Source organism: Eptatretus burgeri, chromosome 9 (genome assembly GCF_056783735.1).
Source record: "Eptatretus burgeri isolate ZD-2024b chromosome 9, Ebu_testis_v1, whole genome shotgun sequence".
Classification (NCBI taxonomy): domain Eukaryota; kingdom Metazoa; phylum Chordata; class Myxini; order Myxiniformes; family Myxinidae; genus Eptatretus; species Eptatretus burgeri.
The window spans coordinates 99055489-99068318 of NC_140969.1; the positions used below are offsets into that span (position 1 = coordinate 99055489).

General features: G+C 47.6%; 1 protein-coding gene across 5 annotated transcripts in view; it reads left to right on the forward strand.

Moving 5' to 3' along the window:
- Positions 1 to 12830, forward strand: part of CETN3 (centrin 3) — a 78040-nt gene that overhangs the window by 21062 nt on the left and 44148 nt on the right. For 3 of the 5 annotated variants that reach the window (XM_085896319.1, XM_085896321.1, XM_085896320.1), the window contains exons 4-5: positions 5617 to 5808; positions 12453 to 12609. In XM_085896319.1, coding sequence (XP_085752445.1) covers positions 5617 to 5808; positions 12453 to 12609 — 349 coding nt within the window. The remainder of the gene's footprint in view (positions 1 to 5616; positions 5809 to 12452; positions 12610 to 12830) is intronic. The other 2 variants (XM_085896322.1, XM_085896324.1) reach the window with 2 other exon arrangements.

Genomic DNA, 12830 nt, shown 5'->3' on the forward strand with positions numbered 1-12830 from the left:
CTCAAGGATGAGAGGGTAGCTGAGGAGTTTGCGAACAAGCTGAGTAGAGATTTGGGGGGTCTGGGTGCTTTGGGAGGTCCTGAAGAGTTGTGGAGTGTCTTCAAGACCACCGTCCTTGATGTTGCTGGTGGATGTCTTGGAACTCACCATAGGGCAAAGAAGAATTTTGTCTCTCAAAGGACACTGGAAACCATTGATCAGAGTCGCAGGGCCAGGCTGAATGGCAGAGCTGAGCTGTTCAGGGAGCTGAGGCGTAAAACTGTACATGCGCTAAGGGTGGACAAGGAGGCCTATGTGCGAGGAATCTGAGAGGGGGTAGAGCATCACCTGTGATCAAGTGATTCTCGTTCTGCTTACAGGTGAATTCGCGCATTGCGTTCATCCAAGCCCATCCCTCGGTGTACTGCAGTTAGAGCAGAGGGTGGTAGGCTCTTGACAGAGGAGTCCAAAGTGAAGTCCGGCTGGGCCGGTTACTTTGAGCGGTTGTACCAGGCTGATCCAGCTGTTGAGTTGGACGTCAGGGGTGTTACAATCCCTGTTGCTGACCCTCCAATCAACTGTGGTCCACCTTCGCTTGTGGAAACACAGACTCCAGTGAGCCGGTTGAAATGGGGTAAAGCTCCAGGGATCTGTGGCATCCATGCTGAACTTCTCAAGGCTGGTGGAAATGCTGCACTCGTGTTGTTGCATGCAGTTCTCTGCTCTGCCTGCAACACAGGCATCATCCCAACTGACTGGAAGAGAGGCCTTGTTGTCCCTCTCAGGAAAGGGAAGGGTGATCGCCAAGACTGCAACAACCACCGAGGGGTGACGCTGCTCTCAGTGCCAGGCAAGGTCTTTGCTCGGATAATTCTTGATAGGGTTCGCCACCATCTGCTTGAGCACCAGTGTCCAGAGCAGTCAGGCTTTACACCAAAGAGGTCAACGATTGACCGTATCCTTGGTCTTCGGGTCCTCACCGAACGCAGACAAGAGTTTCGGCAGGGAATGCTTGCAGCTGATGTTGGTCTCTGTAAAGCGTTCGATTCAGTTAATCGGGATGCCCTCTGGAGGATTTTTGGTCTTCGTGGGGTGCCACCAAAACTGATCGATCTGATGTTTGAACTCTACTCTGGTACTGAGAGTGCTGTGAGTTGTGGTGGTACCATCTCTGTCTTATTTCCAGTTGTTACTGGAGTTTGTAAGGGGTGTGTACTGGCCCCCACACTTTTCAGCATTTGTATGGACTGGCTTCTCGGGAGGATGTCGGAGAGATCAAGCTGCGGTGCATCGTTTGGGAATGTCAAGATCTCTGACCTTGATTTCACAGATGATGCAGTCATCTTTGCGGAGACTTTAGATATCTTGTCGGGGGCCCTCGAGGTGCTGAATGAGGAGTCGGAGCCGCTGGGATTACGGGTTGCCTGGGTTAAAACTAAGATCCAGGCTTTCAATGACATCTTGGATGCTGCTGTCCTGTCTGTGTCTGTTTGTGGTGGGCATGTTGAGGTCGTGGAGAGATTTACTTCCCTTGGCAGCGATATTCATTTTTCTGCTGGCTGTGAGTCAGAGGTCAAGAGACGTCTGGGTCGGGCCTGGGGAGTCATGAATTCACTGGATCATGGGGTGTGGCGCTGCCGGTACCTGTGCGGGAGGACGAAAGTCTGAGTCTTCAGGGTCCTTGGTGCTTCCAGTCTTGCTCTATGGATGCGAGACTTGGACTCTGACCAAGGATCTGAGACGGAGACTTTTTTTTTTTTTTTTTTGTATACCTTGGTCGAGGCTCGTATGAGAGCTAACACACAACTCACAGCAAGGAGGCATGAGACAAGAGGGGCGGGAGTGGAAGGGACAAAACATTGGGGAACTGTGGAAGGGAGAGGGATGGGGATGGGACAGGGAACATGGCGAAGAGAAGATGGACATTTCAGGGACTTTCAGGAAGGAAAGCAGGAGAAATGAAGGAAGTGGGCTTGGGTGGATTATCGGGGGTAGAAAAGATCGAGGAGTTGGATGGGGGAAGATAAGAGCTGGTGGTGAACAGCTGTTTTGAAAGCCTGGAGGGAAGAATGGGAAAGAATAGAGTGAGGAAGTTTATTCCAAAGGCGGGAAAAAAGAGGAATGAAAGAGTGAAGATGAGCAGTGATTCGTGATTTTGGTAGTTTTACCAGAAGGGGGTTGTTGGCGGACCTTGAGCGCCCTGTGGAAATGTGGTGGGGACAAATCGCAGAGAGAGCAGGGGGGGCAAGGCTGGAGAGGAGTCGGTCGAAGACAGAAAGACCACCGACCAACCTGCGGTGATTGAGTGAGAGGCCCAAAGACTCAGCTTCATTGGGGGAGATGCCGATGATCTTAAATGCCCTGGTTTCGACAGCGTGAAGCCGAGAAAGGTGGGAGGCAGGAGCACCAGCCCAGAGGGGAGAGCAGTACTCCATCAGGCTACGGACAAAAGCTTTGTAAGTGGTCAGGAGCTCAAGAGGGCCGAGGAAGGACTTAGCACGACGGAGGATTCCCAGTCGGCGACTGGCTTTTGAGGCGAGGTTGGAAATGTGACTTTCCCAGGAAAGGTCATGGCAGATAGTGAGACCTGGAAGCTTGAAAGAAAAGACTTCTTCCAGAGGATTGTTGAGAAAGTGGATGGGGGGGTTTGTAAACGGTCCTTTCGAAGAGACATAGTGAGAGTGTGAGATTTGTCTGGATTGAAAGACATGTTCCACGTGTTGGACCAGTTTGTGATTTTATCCAGATCTGCAGTGAGTGAAGAAGCTGCTGCTTGCCGGTCTGAGGGATGACAGATGGTACGGCAGAGGGTGGAGTCGTCGGCAAAGAGAAATAGAGGATTTTCCAGAGAGTCCGAGAGATCATTGATGAAAACCAGAAAAAGAACAGGGCCCAGAACGCTACCTTGAGGAACTCCAGCCTGCACAAGAAGAGGGGATGAAAGAACTCCATTTAGGGCCACACGTTGACTGCGACAGGAGAGGAAGTCTGCGAGCCATGAGTGAAGATGGCCTTGAATACCATGGGAAGAGAGTTTAGTGAGTAGGGCAGGGTGCCAGACTGTGTCAAAAGCACGTGATATGTCCAGGGATATGGCTCGGATTTCCTGTCTGGCATTGAGGACCTCCATCCATTGATGGGAGAGCAGAAGCAGCATATCCAGGGTAGAGTGACCTGGTCTGAAACCAAATTGATGATCAAGCCATTGGAGATGAGGAAGGATTTCATATCTGAGGCGATGATGGATTCCATCACCTTGCTGATGATTGGGAGAAGGCTGATTGGTCTGTAGTTATAGGGATCTGTTTTTGCACCTTTTTTATGCAGGGCAGTGATGTTAGCAGATTTCCAAGCAGATGACCTTGGGCAAATGAGAGGGTGAATAGAACAGAGAGAGGGTGAGCAAGAGCAGAAGAGCAGGCTTTGAGGACACGTGGGCTGATGCCGTCTGGACCGGTTGCAGAATCTGACTCGAGGTTTGAAAGCAAGCTCTCCACCTTATCAGGAGAAAAGGATACAGAGTCCAGGGACAGTTGGGTGCGACTGGGTAAAGTGGGTGGAGATAGTGATGGGTTTAGGACACAATATTTAGCTGCAAACACCGACTTTAGACATTCAGCTTTATCACGTGTGGAATCAGCAGTGCGGCCATTTGAGGTAAGGGAGGGGATGGAGGGGGAACATACACCAGAAACAGATTTGATTAAACGCCACCAGGATTTTGAGGAGGGAGAGAGGTTTGAGAGTTCAGACTTGAGATGAGAAAGATGTTGTTTTCTGGCTCTCCTGAGGGTAGATACACACTTGTTCCGAGCTTTGTGGAAAGAACTGAGATTGCCCTCAGTTGGGTTTGCTTTCCATGAGGCAAAGGCAAGTTGTTTCAGGACTTGATTCCTTTGGTGCCCGGTTTCTTCGGAGAATCCTTGGCTATCGCTGGTCGGACTTTGTGTCCAACGAGCGGTTGCTGAGAGAGACTCAAATGAGATTTGTTGCCTGCATCGTCCGTGAGCGTCAGCTGCGGCTGTATGGACATGTGGCTCATTTTCCTGACGCTGATCCTGCTAACCAGATTCTCTCAGCGAGGGAGTCTCCTGAGTGGAGGAGGCCAATGGGCCGACCACGTGCCTCGTGGTTGCAGCAGGTTGATCGGCATCTCAAGGAGATGGGGATGTGCCAGGCATCAGCCAGAAGCTGAGTCTTTGGGCCTCTCACTCAATCACCGCAGGTTGGTCGGTGGTCTTTCTGTCTTCTACCGACTCCTCTCCAGCCTTGCCCCCCCTGCTCTCTCTGCGATTTGTCCCCACCACATTTCCACAGGGCGCTCAAGGTCCGCCAACAACCCCCTTCTGATAAAACTACCAAAATCACGAATCACTGCTCATCTTCACTCTTTCATTCCTCTTTTTTCCCGCCTTTGGAATAAACTTCCTCACTCTATTCTTTCCCATTCTTCCCTCCAGGCTTTCAAAACAGCTGTTCACCACCACCTCTTATCTTCCCCCATCCAAATCCTCGATCTTTTCTACCCCCAATAATCCACCCAAGCCCACTTCCTTCAATTCTCCTGCTTTCCTTCCTGAAAGTCCCTGTAATGTCCATCTTCTCTTCGCCATGTTCCCCGTCCCATCCCCATCCCTCTCCCTTCCACATTTCACCTAATGTGTCTGTTCCCCAATGTTTTGTCCCTTCCACTCCCGCCCCTCTTGTCTCATGCCTCCTTGCTGTGAGTTGTGTGTTCGCTCTCATCCGAGCATCGACCAAGGTATACAAAAAAAAAAAAAAATCTGCCTGGGGGATGGCCAGACGTAAGCCCCTGGATTACCGGCAGAAAGTGGACGCAGCGACGCGCTGCTCTGGCGCATGCTGCCATACCTGACCTGGCCTGACATCAGCGAGAGCATAGACAGCAATGCATACCAATGAGGCTCTCAAGCATGTACCATGTGCAAATGTGAAAAGCAGTCAATATATAAATATAGAAGGACCCACCCACATCTCTCACCTGTGAATGGAGGGAATAGCCAATCAGCTATCACCTAAACATTATAACATGGTACATGCTTGAGAGTCTCATTAGTATGCATTGCTGTCTCCGCTATTGCTGATGATTCGCCAATAAGTGATGAAACCAGTCCAGTCGTTGAGAGGAGTGTATAGCATTGGGATTGTCATGTGTGTACTCTGTGTGAATGTCTTTATAGTTGTTCAGGAACTCTGGGAAGGGTTCGAAACCACTTTGCACTTACCTTGTGTAAGTCTTCTTGGGTTGCTTTATGCAGCTACTTTGGCTCGAGGAGCATGGGAGGAGTCAATCATTTATATAATCCCAGCCATCTGGGTGTAGTCGATTCGGTGAGAGCTGATTGGCTATTCCCTCCATTCACAGGTGAGAGATGTGGGTGGGTCTTTATATATATATATATATATATATATATATATATATATATATATATATATATATATATATATATATATATATATATATATATATACATACATACATATTTGTAATTGCATACGCTTTGTGTGATTTATGATGTATATTTCTTTGTCGTGTTTTCTTTCTATCTTGTTGTACCTCAGAATCTACCTTTTGACCCCTTGTTGTTTCACTTCCATCCATTTACCTTGTCATAGTGTCAGAGAGACTGCTTACCCGAGATCCCACCGAAGAGCTGGCCCGAGCATTTCGTTTGTTTGATGAGTGTGGCACTGGTCGCATCGGCCTGCGAGATTTGAGGCGTGTGACACGTGAGCTCGGGGAGGATGTACCAGATGAGGAATTGAGAGCCATGATTGATGAGTTTGACACCGACGGTGATGGATATAGTAAGATATTTCACCTTGTTTTCTATAATTGGTAGTACTTGATTTATTACATTTTATTCACTATTGGGACTGTTAATCCATGGTATTGTATTAAAACTAGCGTAAGCCTGTAGTGTAAATGCCACGATAGGAAAAAAAATAATTCAAAAATGGGAGGTTCAATAAGGAATGTCTTGAGTTGTAATTGTATGCACCTGACACTTAAACAAAAGAAGAGAGTAAAATAAATTAAACAATAGGGTGGTCCTTATTCCTCAACTTCGGATTTTCTAAGCTCCAACCCCCGGGATTCATTGGAATAGTCGAGAAAACTCTCTTGGTGAACTTTTTTTTCCAATCAGACAACATTTACCCTTCCTCTTCTTCTTCTTCTTCTTTCGGCTGCTCCCGTTAGGGGTCGCCACAGCGGATCATCCGTATGATACGCATAGTGATTTGGCACATGTTTTACGCCAGATGCCCTTCCTGACGCAACCCTGGTCGCCTCTTACGACACAGGGATATGGTACACCTATTTTAACCGGGGTATATACCGGCCCATATACTGGTACTCATTTCGCCGACCTCGGAAGGATGACAGGCTGAGTCAACCCCCTGGTATATTAATTCAGTGGCCCAATGGGGCTTGAACTCAGGACCTTTTGGATCCCAAGCCGCTGCCCGAACCACTGCGACAACACCAGGCATACGCCAACATCAGACAACATTTACCCCTCCCTCCCTTTTTCAGGGTGTAACCTTGAAGTTACACCCTGAAAAAAAAAATTGTTAGTGGGGCGGTGAGAAGAACGAGTAATACACATTACACATTACACAAACACACAGATCGACGTATCACATCAAAAGAGACAATTGGACATTACAGGAGCGTTTTAAAGTTCAGCACAGGTCGGTATACGTCGTCGTTCTAATGTCAGCCGCCCCAAGAAACCGAGGCTAAACTTCAAGCTCGATGAGGGAGAGGGAAATGTTGTTGAAATTTGAAATAAAAACACCAGTAGAGTTTTCTCGACTTTTCCAACGAATTCCAGGTGTTGGAGCTTAAAATAAATGAATTCGAAAATTTACCCCCGAACGAAGGACCACGCTGATATATATATATATATATATATATATATATATATATATATATATATATATATATATATATATATATATATATATGTGTATATATATATCTTCTTCTTTCGGCTGCTCCCATTAGGGGTCGCCACAGCGGATCATCCGTATAATCCGCATAGTGATTTGGCACATGTTTTGCGCCGGATGCCCTTCCTGACGCATCCCTGGTTGCCTCTTACGACACAGGGATATGGTACACCTATTTTAACCGGGGCAGACACCAGCCCAGTACACTGGTGCTCATTTCGCCGACCTCGGAAGGATGGCAGGCTGAGTCAACCCCCTGGTGTATTAATTCAGTGGCCCAACGGGGCTTGAAGTCAGGACCTTTTGGATCCCAAGCCGCTGCCCAAACCACTGCGCCAACACCAGGCTCGTGTATATATATATATATATATATATATATATATATATATATATATATATATATATATATATATACATACATACATACATACATACATACATACATACATACATACATACATACATACATACATACATACATACATACATACATACATACATACATACATACATACATACATACATACATGTATGTATATGTTGAGACCACGGTAGCGTGCTGATTGAGATCGAGCGCTGTCCACACGTGTGGTCTTGGTGGAGAAGAGCTTTAATTCACACCAAACATATATACATGGAGAGATATAGAGAGACACAGAATACCCACAGTAGTCCAGCTCAATCAAACTCTGCTTGCTTGGCACTCTGGCTTGCCTTATATACAATTTGTCCTGCCCCTTGTGGGACCATCTGGTTTCAAGATTGGCCCAGCTCCCATCACTGTTTTCTATTGAGACTTTGTTTCCCAAAGATCAATTTCCTCCAAGGGGTAAAAGCCTGGTGCTGATTTCCTCCCTTTGGGCTCTAAAAGCCATCTGGTTTGGTCATTATCCGGCCAGGGAGTCAGGAAGACGGCTTACTTTTTTAAGAGCCTTTACCTTCCTTTCCTAATTCCACATTGGAAAGTGGAAGCAGCTGTTGTGCTGTGTCAAATGGCACTGATTTACGATCGAGCTTCCTTCGGCTCGAAGCTTGTTTATGACCAAGCTTCCTTGGCTCAAGGTTGATTTACGATCGGGCTTCTCTTGGCTCAAGGTTTTTACAAGGGCAATAAAAAGCCAGTTGCTCAGCCGTGTCACAAAGAAAGAGACTACATGATTTGGCTTTTAACACAGCCGAGAACTGCAGCTGTTAAGAGTGATCTATAATGAATGCTTTTGGCTTTTTCTTTTACTTTTGATTTTTAAAAGTAATTCTGCTGACAAATGGCTATTCTCAGCTTGGGAGATATACAATCTCTCAACAATCGCTCCTCTTGTTACTTTGGAACATTTGTGTAAAAGAAACAAACAGTTACATCATAAATTTGAGAGATGGAGCATCCATGGACCGGTAGGACGGCAGGCAGGATTGTTTTCTACAGGTGGTCCACTCTTATGGTCAGCTCCAAGTGGCCCATGACGTCACGGAGGCTCTTCCTGCACCTTCTAACCTTATAGAAAAGCCCCCTCTCTACCCCCCTAACCAGCCCAACAACACCCCACCCCTCTGTAGAACAGTGGATATGTTTCAACGATTATGACTTAGGCATAGGTCCTGAGGAAGCAAAGTTACTTTCCAAAAGCGGCTCTCACAAAGTTACTTTATGCACAAAAGGATATATATGCATATATTTAACTTACATGGGTTCGTTACGAACAAGTAAGAATATTTGGCTAACTATTGTTCTTTATGAACAACAAGTAAGAATATATTTGGCTAACTGCAAGCCAGACTACAAAATTCCAGAGTAAAATAAGAAAGTACAAAATTCCAGAGTAAAATAAGAAAGTACAGAATCCCAGAGTATTTGCCAACAAGGCAATGGTTCTATAGTATTTCTTCCCATGCCCTCCATTGGCGCAAGCAATTTGAGGCACTCATCCAATGTGGACAAGGAGGCCTATGTGCGAGGAATCTGTGAGGGGGTAGAGCATCACCTGTGGACAGGTGATTCTCGTCCCGCTTACAGGGGAATTCGCGCATTACGTTCATCCAAGCCCATCCCTCGGAGCACTACAGTTCGAGCAGAGAGTGGTAGGCTCTTGACAGAGGAGTCTGAAGTGAAGGCCCGCTGGGCCGGTTACTTTGAGCGATTGTACCAGGCTGATCCCCCAACTGTCGAGTTGGACGTCAAGGGTGTTACAATCCCTGTTGCTGACCCTCGAATCAACTGTGGTCCACCTTCGCTTGTGGAAACACGGGCTGCGGTGAACCAGTTGAAACGGGGCAAAGCTCCAGGGATCTGTGGCATCCATGCCGAACTTCTCAAGGCTGGTGGAAATGCTGCACTCGTGTCGTTGCATGCAGTTTTTTGCTCTGCCTGGAACACAGGCATCATCCCAACTGACTGGAAGAGGGGCCTTGTTGTCCCTCTCTGGAAAGGGAAGGGTGATCGCCAAGACTGCAACAACTACCGAGGGGTGACGCTGCTCTCAGTGCCGGGCAAGGTCTTTGCTCGGATAATACTTGATAGGGTTCGCCACCATCTGCTTGAGCACCAGCGTCCAGAGCAGTCAGGCTTTACACCAAAGAGGTCAACGATTGACCGTATCCTTGCACTTCGTGTCCTCACCGAACGCAGACGAGACTTTCGGCAGGGGCTGCTTGCAGCCTATGTTGATCTCTGTAAAGCGTTCGATTCATTGAATCGGATGTCCTCTGGAGGATTCTTGGTCTTCGTGGGGTACCACCAAAACTGATCGATCTGATGTCTGAACTCTACTCTGGTACTGAGAGTGCTGTAAGATGTGGTGGTACTATCTCTGACTTATTTCCAGTTGTTACTGGAGTTCGTCAGGGATGTGTACTTGCCCCCACACTTTTCAGCACTTGTATGGACTGGATTTTAGGGAGGATGTCGGAGAGATCAAGTTGCGGTGCATCATTTGGGAATGTCAAGATCTCGGACCTTGATTTTGCAGATGATGCAGTCATCTTTGCGGAGACTTTAGACATCCTCTTGGGGGCCCTCGAGGTGCTGAATGAGGAGTCGGAGCCGTTGGGATTACGGGTTTCTTGGGTCAAAACTAAGATCCAGGCTTTCGGTGACATCTTGGATGCTGCTGTCCTGTCTGTGTCTGTTTGTGGTGAGGATGTTGAGGTCGTGGGGAGATTCACCTACCTTGGCAGTGATATTCATGTCTCTGCTGGCTGCGAGTCAGAGGTCAATAGACGTCTGGGTCGGGCCTGGGGAGTCATGGATTCACTGGATCATGGGGTGTGGCGCTGCCGGTACCTGTGCGGGAGGACGAAAGTCCGAGTCTTCAGGTCCTTGGTACTTCCAGTCTTGCTCTCTGGGTGCGAGACTTGGACTCTGACCAAGGATCTGAGATGGAGACTTATTTCCTTTGGTACCAGGTCTCTTCGGAGAATCCTTGGCTATCGCTGGTCGTATTTTGTGTCCAACGAGCGGTTGCTGAGAGAGACTTGGATGAGATTTGTTACCTGCACAGTCCTTGAACGTCAGCTGTGGCTGTATGGACATGTGGCTCGTTTTCCTGACTCTGATCCTGCTCACCAGATTCTCTCAGCGAGGGAGTCTCATGAGTGGAGGAGGCCAGTGGGCCGACCACGTGCCTCATGGTTGCAACAGGTTGACCATCATCTCAAGGAGATGGGGATGGGCCTGGCATCTGCCTGGGGGATGGCCAGACGGAGGCCCCTGGAGTACCGGCGGAAAGTGGACGCAGCGACGCGCTGTTCTGGCACATGCTCCCATACCTGACCTGACCTGATCCAATATGAGATTGAGCAGTGTGTCAACAGTCCCATTAAGTTCACAGTATATTTCAGGTTCTATGGGTTGGGGAGAGAAAGAGAAGTGAATTATCGGGGAGGGTAGAGACGGTGGAGGTGCTGGCAGCGGCTCGACCACGGCAATCACAGCAGGCCTTCCCAGGTCCGTCTTCGTTTTTGTTGTCTTCTTTGCTGCGGAGGAACATCGTCTCACGCACTCCCTGATTAGACTTTTAATACAAGTGATGACAACGATCACAGCTATGAAGATCATGAGCCCAATGAACAACCAATGGATTATCCAGGCTCCCCAACTGCCAAATATTCCCATCAACCAAGATCCCATTGACCATCCCTTGTTAAAATTATGATATTTTGCACCTTCGGCCTTTATTTTGCTGGTCAAATTGTCGATTTCTTCTAAATTATCTGGGATGTATGTGCAGCACTCTGCCCCTATGACCGAATAAGTCCCTCCCTTTTCTGCCAGCAGCATATCCAGGGCGATACGGTTTTGCATAACGGTTGTCCGTATAGCTACCAGCTCGGCACTTGTTTTGTGGAATCCTTCGCTGGTGGTGTTAGCCAGTTTCTCCAATGATGCTGCCAAATTAATAATTTCCCTTGCACTTTTGCCAGCTCCATAAAAAGGGAATGCAATCATAAAAAACCTCTCAACTTCTGAAATGGCTCTTTTTGATCTGGCCTGTGGCATAAATGGCGATTGGTCAGTGATCCGAATCCGGGGTAGTACAAATCCCAAATAGCACGACCCTGTCCATCCCACCAGTAGCCATGAGTACACCTTATATCCACACACAAAATATGTTCCATTCAGGGGTGCCTGTGGTTCGACGAGGTTATTTTCTTCTATATTTACAGGTATGGTTGTCCCATTTATTCGTCCTTCAATGGTGACCGCCTCATTACAGCATAATGTTGGCATGTTGATTCTCCTAAGTAGGGTCCGCTGCCCTGTCTTCTAACGAGGCAAATTAGTCCAGTTTGTTTGTGCATGAGTTGAAAATGTGGAGGGTACTTTTCTAATCCTTCCCCCTTCTTCAATCTGTCAAGGTTTGTTATTTTTATTTCTCTCGCCGGGCCCTGTACTGTATCACGACTCTCCGTTCAATAGTTCTGTACTTAGGGTAATACCAATGCTCAAAGCTCGTACAATTGTATCCCCCCCTCTTCCCAGTTACTCCTTATTTCCGCTATTCTTTCTTTCACTGATGCTGGTGTCTTCTCTACTTTAGTTTAAATTGGCCTATCTTGCCTACGGACTAAGTATCCACACATGTCCTCCCCCTGGAGTGGAACTGCATACAAGGGTAATCCGTGTTTTGAGGAGTGTGGGAGGTGGGAGCATACCCAACATTCCCTTTTGTTCATTGTCCTAGCGTACTGTAGGGATAGTGCCAAGTAGGTGTTCAGTGGATGGTCGGTCAATTCTTTATGGAGGCCTGTAGGGTTATTCCTCGTCTCTTTCTTTTACCACCCCTTAAGTCTCCCTGATCTAATCCCTTACTCCCTTTTCCCATTATTGTAGTTCTAACATTATTAGTGATTCCTTCATCATCACGTTTACAGTCGGCATTGCGAATTACCCATATGCAAACTAGTGCACAAAGAATCGCGGTCGTGATAAGATAGGTGTTGTTCATGTTGTCCCTGTCTCTGCTGGTATTGCAAGCTTACAATGTGTGGCGTGTATCCAGGCTGTCTTACCTTCGCACTTTACCACAGTCGGAGTGGTCAGCAGTACCTGAAATGGTCCTTTCCACCGAGGTTCCAAGGCTGTTTTCCTTGTGAAGTGTTTTATCAGTACGTAGTCTCCTGGCTGGAAGGCGTGGTACGGCTCGTCCACTGGTTCGGGTAGGGCCTCTTTTACCCTTGTGTGTATCGCCCTTGCGATCCCGCAGAGCCGTTTACAAAATGTCAGCAAGTTCTCATCCATCATTGTAATATTCAGCTTATCCATGTTTTTGGGGGCAGTCACGGGCAGCCGCATTGGCCTTCCCATTGGTATTTCATGAGGGGATAACCCTGTTTTCCAGTTTACTGTTGATCGCATGCTCATTCGTGCCAAGGGTAAT